The following is a 14,487-nucleotide window of genomic DNA, read 5'->3' as shown; positions in this document are numbered from 1 at the left end:
GTGCATGGCACACAGTAGGCACTATGTATGTGTCATTTATTATTGTTATTAGTGTTACCTGTTATTTTCTTTTTGAACCCACTTATTGCTTAATTAGTCACGGTTTGACAATTGCCCTTGTATTCCACCATGTCAAATATAAATTCATGTGGATGAGTATGTACTTTTACTTATTGAGAAACAGTGTAATACATAATATACTCAACTCTGGAGCCAGACTGCAGGGATTCAAGTCCTAGCTCTGCCACTTATTTGACTGTGACTCTAGGCCAATAACTTAATATTTCTTTTTCTCAGTTTCTTCTTATATAATGGGGATAATTCTATTTTAGATACGTTCGTATATATAAAGGTCTGAGTTTATGAATTACCTTAGTCATCTTTTTAAGGTTCCCTAGTGTTTTATTTCTCACTTGGACTGTTAATGAAAATGAATATTTCTAAAAAGCACACTGAAAGTTCAGAGTTTTAAAATAATGGTAATATAATAATGTTATTATATCTAACACCTATTAGTATTTACCATGTGCCATGCACTGGTGTAAAAGCTTTCATATATTTATTTAAGCTTTACAACAACTCTGTGTGGTGGGAACTCTTACTGTCTCCATTTTATAGATGAGGAACCTGAAGCACAGAGATATCAAGTAATACACCCGCAACTGTTAAATGATGGTACTAGGATTCAAACCCTGACAGGCTGGCTCTAGAGAGTGTGCTGTCAACACCATGTCTCTTTAGAAGGCCTTTCTTATTTTTTTTTTCCAGAAGGCATTTCTGTCATGAGGAGTTATTTATTGACCAGGGTTTTTTTTTTTTTTTTTTTTTTTGGACTGTCTTGGCTCTATCGCCCACACAGGAGTGTAGTGGTGTGATCTTGGCTCACTGCAACCTCTACCTCCCGGGTTCAAGCGATTCTTTTGTCTCAGCCTTCTGAGTAGCTGGTATTACAGGCGTCCACCACCACGCCTGGCTAATTTTTTTATTTTTAGTAGATTCGGGGTTTCGCCATATTGGCCAAGCTGGTCTCGAACTCCTGACCTCAGGTGATCCGCCCGCTGCGGCTTCCGAAAGTGCTGGGATTACAGGCATGAGCCACTGTGCCCAGCTGACCACGTCTTTTAATTGATTTTGTGTGTGTGTGTGTGTGTGTGTGTGATTGAAAAGTTTCTAGGAATAATAATAAACAAGATGTATTATCCCTTATCTGTGATTGCAAAATTCAAAAAGCTCTCATAAATGAAAATTGTTCTTTAAGTTTGGTACAAATTCATTTAATTGGCAAGACCTGACTTGAACCATTGTAAAGCTATTTGAAGTCTTTATTTAGCCAATTTAGTATGACTGTTCCATGTTTTGTTGCAGAAATATTAATGTGTTTGCTTATAGGGCACTGCACTGAACTCCACTGGGATTATTATATAATATGTACTTTGTGTTCTGCATTACCTTTCTGAAATTCAAAATATTCTGTATTCCAAAACACATCTGACCCTGAGTTTCAGATGATAGATTGTATACCAAAGATTTTTTTCCATTTCATTGAATAAATGTTCCTTTAGCTAATACTAAAACAGGACTTAGTCATATAGTTAATTTTCCCAAATAATGTTTATTTTTTTATCTGATATTTTTTGTTTTTGCTAGAGCTCCTGAAATTATTCTTGGGTTACCATTTTGTGAAGCTATTGATATGTGGTCACTGGGCTGTGTGATAGCTGAGCTGTTCCTGGGATGGCCTCTTTATCCTGGTGCTTCAGAATATGATCAGGTAAAAGTGTTTATTTGGATGGAAATAGAATGCAAATAGTTACTTGTGAAATAGATTCTAGAGAAAGAGAAGTACTAAGTACTACTGAAGTATTTAGATAATAGGGAAAGAGTAGTCCAATTACTACTAAAGAACTTTTTAAAGAATAGTAGAATTTTCTCTTCCTGCCTTTTAAGCTAAAGTATGTTTGCAATTCTATAATAAAAAGAAGAATTTTATATTACTTAAGGTTGATACTTTGCTAGATCTGTAATGATTTATTAGAGACTTAACTTTCATTAACTAATGTGCTTTGTGAGTTAGGAAAGTAGAGTAAGGATGAGGAACTGGAATTTTAAGAGAACTTCTACTTACTCAGAACTATTATAATTTTCCTTTACACATGATACACTGAAGTACTTTCTTCAGACTGAAACACTTTAGGTCCCAGAAGCTGTGACATACTGAGTCTCTAAGATAGGATTTAGAAAGGAAGTCATCTGAGTTGTAGTAATAGATGATCTGTATCTCAAAATAGACAAACTTTAGGAGATACACTATAATTTCCTAAGGAATTTGTCCATTAAGGGAAAATATTTTACCATGGAAGTAAATTGTGAATTCTCATTTCTTGTTATTTTTTTTGAGATGGAGTCTTGCTCTGTCACCCAGGCTGGAGTGCAATAGTGCGATCTCGGCTCACTGCAACCTCTGCCTCCCTGGTTCAAGCAATTCTCCTGCCTCAGCCTCCTGAGTAGCTGGGATTACAGGTGCCCGCCATCATGACCAGCTAATTTTTGTATTTTTTAGTAGAGACAGGGTTTCACCATGTTGGCCAGGCTGGTCTCGAACTCCTGACTTCAGGTGATCCGCCCGCCTTGGCCTCCCAAAGTGTTGGGATTACAGGTGTGAGCCACCGTGCCCAGCCTTCTTATTTTTAAAAAATGTTTCTACCCTTTATGATGTTAGCTCCTTGAGGGTAGAGATTGTTTCATATCACTGGTATATCCTCAGCTCCTAACACTGTGTCTGGTACACAGTAAGTACACAAGTTTTTTTTTGTTTGTTTTTAAGTTTTTATTTTTTTAGAGACAGTCTTGCTCAGTTACCCAGGCTGGCATGTAGGCGTGGTCATAGCTTACTGTAGCCTCTGGCTCCTGGGCTTAAACGATCCTCTCACCTCAGCCTCCCAGATAGATGGGACTACAGGTGCATGCCACCTTGCTTGGCTAATTCTTTTATTTTGTGTAGAGTTGGGGATCTTGCTATATCAGCCTAGGGTGGTCTCAAACTCCCGGGCTCAAGCTATTCTCCTGCCTTGTCCTCCCAAAGTACTGGGATTACAGGTGTGAGCCCCATGCCTGGTCTATATTGTCAGATATCTTTACATGTCCATAAATATACTTCTACCTTATTTACAATGTCTGCGTGGTATTTTGGTTTCCAGTTACAGGATTTAGAAAGGAAGTTATCTGAGTTGTAGTAGATTCCACAGATTTGAAGTATTAGAAGTCAACAGGAAAAGCAAAGATTATAGCCAAAATTTTCAAAACTGGATTTCCTTGTAAATAATGGATACAGTAGCAGTGGATGGGTTAGTATATATAGGTATTTACAGATAAATTTCAGTTGTATTGATTAAAGAATTGATTTCTTCTTTTGCCTAAAGTTAATAATGTTTTGGTGTAAAAGTCTTTAATAATTTCCCTTTTCACTTCAAATAGATGTTTAATGGTTTTGATGTTTCAGATTCGTTATATTTCACAAACACAAGGCTTGCCAGCTGAATATCTTCTCAGTGCCGGAACAAAAACAACCAGGTTTTTCAACAGAGATCCTAATTTGGGGTACCCACTGTGGAGGCTTAAGGTCTGTCTTCCCTACTATCCTTTCGATTCCTATACTCCACCCCTCACTCCCCGACTTTGAATTCAAAGTTTATTAAATTCTTCAGGTAGAGGAGGGACAGGAGAGGGGGAAACATTTTGAAAAATTATTTCTTTGTACCTGTTTGGCCTTATCCTTGGTTGAAAAACAAAACATTAAGTGCTAGTTCAGTTGGCTGAGGTTATTTTGTATATGTTCAATCCGCAGCTGATAGAAAGTTTGGAGAGTAGTGCTCACCATTAAGCGATAGGACTAGAGACATTTAGTAATGACTGATTTTTAGAGAATTCTCAATGAACGTGAAAAAATCACATAATTTTCTAACTGCCCACATTCAGGACTTCTATATTTTTTCTTGAAACAAATACCTGCTTTTTACTTCTGAGCCTACTCTATCAGGTTCAGAAATATCTGAGTAATTTGACTAACTCTGTGACTGTGCCTCTGATCCTGTTGAACAGTTAGCATTTGAGATATCAATTCATTTCAAAGTAGCTTTAAGGGAATAATGGTAGTGTCCCTTTTTACCTGACATTCTTCAGGAACTGTGCTGTATCATTACTTGCATGTTTATTTTATCACTGTTGAAAGGGTAGCTAGATATCAAAGTCACATCTGTCCACTGGAAGATTTTCTGGTTGTGAATTACTTTCATGTTTGCCATCTATGGTTGGCAGGGTGACCACACTTGTCTCTTGTATTCTGGCTTTAGTTTTGAATAAAATGTGAAAATAACATACAGGTGAAATTTAAGGAGGAGAATCTTTATTTTATAGACGCCTGAAGAACATGAACTGGAGACTGGAATAAAATCAAAAGAAGCCCGGAAGTACATTTTTAATTGCTTAGATGACATGGCTCAGGTGAGTATGGAAAGTTTCAGAAAGTCAGACATTTATTTTTAAGCAGAGACACACTTCTCTTGATTATACTGAAGACAAATTTAATGTTATCTTTATAGTATTTGTTTTCAGTTTTTATAAAAAATGCATTAATGTTCTGCCATGTATTAAAGGAACATTTAAATCCTAACCAAGTATATTTTTAGAATTACATATTTCTCTCTTGCTTTTTACTTAACTGGTCTTGTTACATAGCAGTGTTTTAAAATATTATTGAAAGTTTCTTGTCCCATTTTCTCAAATACTTAAGAGCTATATTTATTGAGCACCTATTATGTTACAAACTCTGAACACTTCACACTTACTTTTTTCAACAGTAGAAACTTTTATATTTAGGTAGTAACAATCACTATTGCTTAACTACTTGTTCCAATTTTTTTTTTTTTTTTTTTTTTTGAGACAGAGTTTTACTCTATTGACCAGGCTGGAGTGCAGTGGCATAATCTCAGCTCACTGCAACCTCTGCCTCCCAGGTTCAAGCGATTCTCCTGCCTCAGCCTCCCAAGTAGCTGGAATTATAGGCATGTGCCACCATGCCCAGCTCATTTTTGTATTTTTTTAGTAGAGACGAGGTTTCGCCACATTGGTCAGGCTGGGCCTCGAACTCCTGACCTCAGGTGATCCACCTGCCTTGGCTTCCCAAAGTGCTGGGATTACAGGCATGAGCCACCATGCCCAGCCCCCAAATTTTTAATGACAAGAAATTGTTTAGCTTTCTTCTACCACTAAATTTAGATGAAGATTTTAATTAAGCAGCATAAAAAGAGCTTCCTCCTGTGAAAATGATTACACTTTCATAAAAAGAATTTCCCCGGGTTTCTCTTTTGATCATAGTTTGGAGGGAAACACAGACATAGTTTGGAGGGAAGGCAGCTATGTAGTGTCAGTGCTAAAGGTTAAGTGAAGAAATATAATTCTGAATTTTCTTTGGAAGGTGAATATGTCCACAGACTTAGAGGGAACAGACATGTTGGCAGAGAAGGCAGACCGAAGAGAATACATTGATCTTTTAAAGAAAATGCTCACAATTGATGCAGATAAGAGAATTACCCCTCTAAAAACTCTTAACCATCAGTTTGTGACAATGACTCACCTTTTGGATTTTCCACATAGCAATCAGTGAGTATGGTATATTCTGGGGCTTTTGCCATGTGGTTCTTTGTTGAGTTACTGCCTTAATAATAGCACTATCAAATGAGCCAGCCACTTTGGTGCTTATAAATCTGGCTCAGCAGTGCTTTTCTTTCTCACTGAAACATCATAAGATAAAAATTAGATGTGTATTTTTCTTCCCTATGATTACACAGATTCTTGATTTATTTTATCTGAAAGTGATTGGGGAAAAAAAACTTTGATCCATGTTCATCTTGAGTTATTTGCTGTTTAAATCTCAGCATTCATTTAATGAATCTTTAATCTCTTTTTCAGTGTTAAGTCTTGTTTTCAGAACATGGAGATCTGCAAGCGGAGGGTTCACATGTATGATACAGTGAGTCAGATCAAGAGTCCTTTCACTACACATGTTGCTCCAAATACAAGCACAAATCTAACCATGAGCTTCAGCAATCAGCTCAATACAGTGCACAATCAGGTATTCAATAAATAATTTTGGAAACTCAAGCTTAAGTGGGATAGAAACTAGTAAGAATACAGGGCAAGGTAAAGAACCAATTTTTGTTTTGGTGGTCTTGTTTCTTCTTAGAAATTCTCTACTTGACAAAAGTTGATGGAAAACAGGGTAGACTGATAATACCTACCAGGCACAGGCTAACTAAAGTTAAATATAAAGGCCTAATCCATGCCCTCATATGTTCAGCATCATCAAATAAATGGAGTCTGACTATTGTACTACTTACCGCTGTTAGTTGTACTAACTTTAACCAAATGACTTTCTCCCTGTTAGGAGAAGGATTTTATATCTCTTGTTACTGTATTGAAAGGTTTCCAATCATTAACTTCAAGGGTGGTTTTGCATTTGTTTGCTGGCCCGTGATATTTACATTTAGGTTTGTTTCTGAAGATGTAAGCTTCCCAGTTTCTTGACTGAGTGTCCTTTTTTAATGGAAGAGCCTATGAGATTTGGTGAGATCTTCCATCTGGCAATTTTTGTTCCGAAGTAGTTGGGGTTTGTGTAGCCACAGCCAGCATAGAACTATTCTTTTTTTTATTTGCTTATTTGACCTTATAATATGCCTTCGATTTAGGGACTGGGAAAGTTTCTTAAGCAGAGAGTTATTTCAGAAGCAGCTAACATTACATTTTAAAACATTCTAAGTTTTTCTGGATAAATTCTCTATATGTAAAATTATTGTGTCTCTATTTAATACAAGTGTACAAATATAATCCTTTTGTTTTTAGGCCAGTGTTCTAGCTTCCAGTTCTACTGCAGCAGCTGCTACTCTTTCTCTGGCTAATTCAGATGTCTCACTACTAAACTACCAGTCAGCTTTGTACCCATCATCTGCTGCACCAGTTCCTGGAGTTGCCCAGCAGGGTGTTTCCTTGCAGCCTGGAACCACCCAGATTTGCACTCAGACAGATCCATTCCAACAGACATTTATAGTATGTCCACCTGCGTTTCAAAGTAAGTGGGGAAACTCCTGTATCATATGGTATTATATCAGACCTACCTGCTTCAGCAGCTCTAGTTGTTTAGTTCTGATCTTTACAAGTTTAAACTCTGTCTCTGATGATGAAGGTAACTAAAATTGGGTGATATCACAAAATGGGTTTTCCCTTTTTACATTGGCTATTTATCTGATTATGATGCTATCTGATGCATTATAACAGCTCACTTTATGTTTCCTTAATTGAATTGCCTCACACCAGTTTTCTTGCCCATTGAGTCCTTGTGTCAATGTCATATGTCTTATATAAGCATGTATCTGTCAATATGCAGCATCTATACAACTTGAAAAAAATTCGTTGTAAGCAGAATTGCTAAATATTGGATCTTATTTCCTGTATCATTCTATTATAAAAAATTATGTTCCCAATAAAAAGTGATTTTATTCTAAAATGTAAATACCATGTTTAAGAATGTGGAAATGTCTTAAATTACTTAAGGATAGAAAAATCATTATTTACTGAACTAAAAAATCCTACAGGCTGAGGTGCTTGTGTGGGGCAGGCATTAAGATTATCTTCTTCAGCTTATGAATCATACAGTTTCTGCAAACTCCTGTCAATAGAGGAACAGAATAGCTGAAGGAGGAGGCTGAGTCCCTGTGTTGCAATACGATTTTAATTTTCACATTCCCATCCTTCTTAATTTTCACATTGTTGTTCTGTAATCTAGTCTGTCCAGTTTCTTTTTTCTGTATATGGGAAATGTGTGTTTAATCATTTGGTAAGCCATTTAGAAGAATGTTACTTTAAGGCTAAAATCCAATGACACATTTGACTTTCCCAAGAGAAGGTCAGTGTCAGTACCCTGTGAGAATAAACCAGGATTCAGGTGTCTCAAATAACACTTTACAGAGAAGCAGGTAGCATTTTTGCCTTTTTACATCAATTACTTATTGACTGTGACTCTCTTGTTTGTTTGGTTTCTGACAGAGTTGGAGCAAGCAGAAGGAAAAGAGGGGCTAGGGAAGTCTGAGAGATTACCAGGAGGACAGGAGAGCAATAGCGATGTAAACCAGGGAGAAACCACAGGGAGAGCGGAGGAACAGATTCAAAATCCGTAAATGCACATTTAGCCTAACTTACCAAATTATTTTCTGCATATGCTTCATAATAGTAAATTCTGTAGTTGGGGTTGTTGTATGTTGAGTGATTCTTCCACTGAGCTTAGCAGATTAGCCACTTTTTTCACCACTTTTTCCAAAGAGTTTCATTGGAACAATTTTCAAATGTGGGACCCTGAAATTTTTTGCTGCTTCTCAGATAATAAGAGATGAAGCAGAAGAACTTTTGAGTTCCTTTAACAAAACAAAATGTAAACTAAAGAAGTTAGAGGGGAAAAGTGGTATAACCCTTTTTACTATAATTAGGTAAGTATAAGCGTTGACATTTTTCCTATCTAGGAAGTATAAATAACCTGAGGAGCTAGTAGAGCATATTTAAAATTTTCCAAATGAAAAGGGAGTTTTAAAATTAAGGTGATGATGATGATGCCTGATATGTATTATTATATGCCAGATAATGTTCTAACTGCTTTTACATGTATTAATTTATCTTCACTAACAATTCTAGGAGGTAGGGTAATGTCATTATCTCCAATTTATGCATGAGAATTTTGAGCATGGTTCCTTCATATGCCCAAAGTCCTATAACTAATAATTGCAGAACCATGATTTGAACCCAGGCAGAGGAGTTCATAGCTTCTGTATTTTGAAGTGTTATTCCTCGTTGCCCCTCAGTTGCCACCCACCACTATTTGCTCATTTCTGCACAGCAATGGTCTATTCCAGGTTGCCCACTTTTCTTGGACCGTCTTGTTTTTTTACAAGATGCTTATACTTACAGGAGGATAGATCCTCATCAGTTAGGCAGTTTATTCTTTCCATACTTCACTGGTTCTTTATTTAAAGGACTATGTTCAATAAAACAAAATAATAACAAAAAATGAAACTATAATCCTTTTTAGGTCAGGAGCCAGGGAGAACCTTCCAACAGTGTTGCCTTTTGTTAAATTCTTTGTTCCCACTTTTGGGCTCAGCCTAAAGTACAATAGCAGTCTAATACATTAGAATCACATTTGTAGGTCAGTACTATAAATACAACTTTCCATACTATCCTGGTTGGCCAAAATAGATACACATTTTGCTTAGTAGTAACTACTATTCTGTAATTTTGTCACTTTTGCTTTATCGCCCGGGGGCCATAGATGAGCTTCTGAAGTAAACAGTTCCTCCTAAATTTTACCAGTTTGTAGGAGGCTATTATACAATACCAATGTCTTGTAGTTAGACATGTATCCATGTCCTACTTTAGGCAAGAATTTTGTGTGGCTTAGCCCTATTAGATAACATTGCCTAATGAAGCATGGCTGGCAACTTTTTAATCTTGATATATGAATTTGTTACTTTTTATTTTTATACAAGTAGAACTTAAAAAGATACTCCGATTTTACTATGCCCTCTCATTTTGTACATTGCTGGATTGTATTTTTCTTCATGACAGCCTGTTATTAAATTACTCATAAATTACTGAAGTGGAAAATTAGAAGACTGACTTGCTGAAAACAACAGTATTAGGTCTATGAGTTATGCTCATTTGATACCTCCATAGCAATATTAAGAGAAATTAGTTGGTAATCGTTGAGAAAATGTCACTGAAGGAGTCTTTAATTAAAATCTTTATATCCTTACTTAACAAAATTGCAGATATTAGTGAGTTGGAAGTATAATAGAAACTTAAATTCTTTATATTGCAAGTTTTTAAAGTACAGAAGCAACTGAAGACTCTCAAGTCTTGGCAAAAAGAATTGTCTTTAGTTGTGCTTTTCCCCAGAAGGAGATCTGTTTGTAGGAAGGATTTATTCAACATTTGTTCTAAGAGCATAATGAATAAAAAATAAGACATGGTCATTGTTATAAAGGCACTGTTACAAAGAAGAATTCTTGATTTTCTTAGCTGTCCATTAACTACAAAAGAGCCTTATTAGATGTCAATGACAAGAGTAGATTTCTAAAATAAGTAGAAGAAAGTTTCTATAAACCAGAATGCCTGCTTTTAAAATATTCTTATCCTAGGCATAATTTTTTCAGTTCATGCCTGGTTAAGGATAAAATATATGTCTGATGTATGGACTAGGTTATATTTTTTGAGGAATGGGGAAAAGTGTAAATAAAAAGGTAACTTAGATTATAAATTATTGAGCTTTTCATAATATTATCTAATTCTCTAAAAGTTATATTTAAGCCTATGCTTTTAGAGTTTTAAAATCAAGTTTTTTTTTTTCCCCTAGTGGATTAAAAAGTGAATAATGCTGGGCGCAGTGGCTGACACCTGTAATCCCAGCACTTTGGGAGGCCAGGGTGGGCAGATCACGAGGTCAAGAGTTCGAGACCAGCCTGGCCAACATGGTGAAACCATGTCTCTACTAAAAATACAAAAATTAGACGGGCGTGGTGGTACGTGCCTGTAGTCCCAGCTACTTGGGAGGCTGTGGCAGAAGAATCGCTTGAACCTGGGAGGCAGAGGTTGCAGTGAGCCCAGATCACGCCTCTGCACTCCAGCCTGGGTGACAGAGCAAGACTCCGTCTCAAAAAAAAAAAAAACAAAAACAAAAAGTGAATGTAATTTACTAAGTGAAGGCTTGTTTTTGCCTGTACTGTTAATGGAGATGGGATGAATATTGTGTTTTAAATTTTGTAGCGTAAAAAAAATTTAGAATTCCTTTAAGCCAACCCTCGCTATATCAAACATCTTTCCATTAACCTAACCTGAGGGGAACAGTCTCCCTTTTCTTAACTTCCAAGACTTCTGTGAATGAAACTTCTTTTTTTTTTGGGATGGAGTCTTGCTCTGTCGCCCAGGCTGGAGTGCAGTGGCCGGATCTCAGCTCACTGCAAGCTCTGCCTGCCGGGTTTACGCCATTCTCCTGCCTCAGCCTCCCGAGTAGCTGGGACTATAGGCACCCGCCACCTCGCCCGGCTAGTTTTTTGTATTTTTAGTAGAGACGGGGTTTCACCGTGTTAGCCAGGATGGTCTCGATCTCCTGACCTTGTGATCCGCCCATCTCGGCCTCCCAAAGTGCTGGGATTACAGGCTTGAGCCACCGCGCCCAGCCTAACTTCTTTGTTTTAAGTGTCTAGGACTAAAACCTGAATAGTGGATTATTTGAACAGAAAAGCTGAAAACAAAATAATCTAAAACAGTACTCCCAGACCCAGCAAAACTATTTAACTGTGATGCTGTTTTCAACAGCTGGACTACAAGCAACAGCAAAGCATTCTGGATTCCCTGTGAGGATGGATAATGCTGTACCAATTGTACCCCAGGCACCAGCTGCTCAGCCACTACAGATTCAGTCAGGAGTTCTTACGCAGGTAAAAGCTAGAGCAATGTGGATACTCAATATTGCTAAACACTGTTGAGATTCAGATATTTTGTCCTAGAAAATGGTATTTCGTTTGACTCTAAGATCTTTCTTGGTCATGATTCAGTGGACTTAAAATGAACCATCTCTATGGAACAATATGCTCATTCCTAACACTATTGCAACTGTGCCATTGTCTTCCTTAGACTTGCAGGGAAAAATATCCAGACATTCTTGAGAAATGGTCTTCTGAGTAAGTTTAGTTTAATTTTGTGGGATGAAGTGTTTTTTTTTTTTGTTGTTGTTGTTGTTTTTTAAATGTTGGAGCTCATACAAAGATAAGTATGTATGCAGCATTTTGATTCTAAAATATAAGGTCCCACTTTTGCACCGTTTGTGTCCCTTTTGCTCACTCTTAGAATATCACAGTTGAGAGGCTGGATCACATCAGGATGCCTCTTCACGTATTACATTCCTTCATTCCTTGTGTTTAACCAGACTGTAGAAAGCTTTAAAACTTTATACTTGCTATGGAACATTCGACTAAGATGATAGAGAAAATAGTGAAGTATTTAAATAGCAACAAACAGTATATTTTATATTTTATATATTATATATAAATGTTTGTGGCCTATGACACATAGGAAATTCTCAAATCCAAAAACCCTATTTTGTGAACAGGAGGAAGAATTCTTAATAAATATCTTTGTTTCATAGAACTGATACCCTGAATCTAGCCCAAGGAGGATTCCTATATTTCTTTGTTTTAGGCCATTGGCATTTGACGTTGTGGGCCAGTGCTGTACAAAGTTAAAGGGGGAAAGTCGTGTTTGGTATATGCATTTTAGGTGCTATCAAATTACTGTTCATTGTCAGTAATAACTTGGGGGGAATGAGAACCCTTCTGAATCCAGATGTCCTGCCTCCGTGTTTGTTTCACTCACCTGCCTAATCTACGTTTCAGGGAAGCTGTACACCACTAATGGTAGCAACTCTCCACCCTCAAGTAGCCACCATCACACCGCAGTATGCGGTGCCCTTTACTCTGAGCTGCGCAGCCGGCCGGCCGGCGCTGGTTGAACAGACTGCTGCTGTACTGGTAATTCCCCTCACTTGATTGTGTTACTAACGGAGTTTCCTTGGTTTCTTTCTTTTTTGTTTTTTCCTGTTTGTTTTTGTTCTGTTTTTTTCTGGTTTATTTTTCAAAAAAAATTTTTAGCTTAGTCTTTGCAGAGGGCATGGAAGCATGTGCCATCTTGTGGCTGTGTTCTTGCTACATCTTTTAATGTCTCATTGTTTTCCTCCCCAACATTTGCTGTAGCACTGTCTGACTGATGGTTATGTGGCTCTGTAAGGAGCCAGATCCCTTGATTCTTCTTTGCCAGCCTAGTGTGATAAAAGCTCTCAATATAGCCTCAGAAGAGCTTCAACATTGTTACTTGTTTTCTGCCTTATCTTTTACCCTCTGATCCTTGAGCATGAAGGAAGTGGCCTTTAATTTGGCTCAGCTACAGGTACCCGGATGGCCAAAATTGAACTCCTTGGCAAGGTAGCTTTCTCCTTTTCTTGCTGTTTTAAGGTTCTAAAACTTTTCTGCATGTGGAAATGCTTAAGATGCTCTTAATTTATTGCTTTATCAGTTGATATTAACCATCTTTCTATGGACACATGAAGATAGCTCTTTTTGCCACTCAGGATCAGTGGCAGCTTATATCTTACATTTAAAGATATTCCCTTTAGAATGTATATCATATTGGAGGTCATATTGTTGGTTGAAATTCAAAGTGAACACATTTTTAGGAGTTTTGGGAGGAATTAATTATTTTACAAATAGGTTTTTATACAAACGTTGAAAGTATGGCCAACAAACTATGCAAATACATATGCAAATACAATATCTTTGTTATTAAAAGTCATGGGGAATAGTTACTTAATATAGCTGCAGTTGTAGTATTGGACTTAGAGATAGAAAAAAACAAGACTTTGAGGTGTGTTTCAGGATTTGTAACCTTAAGAGTGATTTTTTGGATGTGTTTTGGTTTATTTGGGGAGTTAGAATTGTTTATTGGATATCCAGCATTTTATCATTTGAAATTTAAAATTAGGTAAGCATCCAAAAACCTGAAAGGCACTATTGAATCCTGTTATTTCTCTGTTTTCAAAGTTGCTTTAATTTCTTTTGTTGTTTCTTAAGTATTCATGTGAGTGAAAACACTTCCAGAAACATACTTTGGTTGGAATTTGGTTTTCAGTTTAAAAGTCTTTGTCACTTCCAGATTAATTTTCTTGTGAGCATAAAACCTGAGTGTGAGGGAGTCAGGTATATTTCCAACTCGATTGATCCAAGCCGCTGGTTTTAACTCACTCATCTGTAGTTTCGAGGTTGGAATGCTAGTTGACACTTCTCCTTTGCTGCTTCTCTTAAGTTTGCACTAGCCATTTGCTAAGCTTTGCATATTTTTGTTCTTCCTCTGTCAAAACAGTTCGTCGCTTGGAACGCCAGATTTCTGCCTCACGTTGGAATGTTATTTCTTGCTTTGTATTAAACTACATGCTTTGTCTTGTGCAGGTGTTGGCTTATGGAAAGACGCATGGTGTGACTTAACATACTTCTTTTATTTTTTGTTTTGTTTTGTTTTGTTTTAAATTCTGCTTATGGTAGCAGACGTGTTTGCAGTTTCTCTGCTTTGAAGGCTTCTTGTTTGGAACCAGTATTTGTAACGAGTGGATCTGTTACTTGCAGAAATATTTTTAAAACAGTGTGTTGATGGCCTTGCAATTTGAAATTCAAGAAACAGAACCATATGTACCCAGGCATTGTAGGTAATCGTACTGCAAAATTCAAGTTTAAAAAGGAAACTTCCAAATCTGTTTCCATTTTTTTTTTCAAAAAATGCCAGAATTTCTGTGAGGAAGAAGTACAGAAAACATTTGTTGCTCAGTTTATTGCAAGTGACATG

The 14,487-nt window shown here is 36.9% G+C and overlaps 1 protein-coding gene across 1 annotated transcript in view; it reads left to right on the top strand.

Moving 5' to 3' along the window:
• The window catches only part of HIPK1 (homeodomain interacting protein kinase 1), a 44,764-nt gene that overhangs the window by 21,779 nt on the left and 8,498 nt on the right, over positions 1-14,487 (top strand). The window contains 8 exon segments of the mRNA XM_033198414.1: positions 1,648-1,771; positions 3,500-3,619; positions 4,414-4,500; positions 5,474-5,658; positions 5,968-6,130; positions 6,898-7,123; positions 11,416-11,537; positions 12,492-12,626. Of these exon segments, the coding sequence (XP_033054305.1) occupies positions 1,648-1,771; positions 3,500-3,619; positions 4,414-4,500; positions 5,474-5,658; positions 5,968-6,130; positions 6,898-7,123; positions 11,416-11,537; positions 12,492-12,626 (1,162 nt within the window).

Source organism: Trachypithecus francoisi, unplaced genomic scaffold (genome assembly GCF_009764315.1).
Source record: "Trachypithecus francoisi isolate TF-2019V2 unplaced genomic scaffold, Tfra_2.0 Lachesis_group5, whole genome shotgun sequence".
Taxonomy (NCBI): Eukaryota; Metazoa; Chordata; class Mammalia; order Primates; family Cercopithecidae; genus Trachypithecus; species Trachypithecus francoisi.
This window is presented reverse-complemented; position numbering and strand designations above follow the sequence as displayed.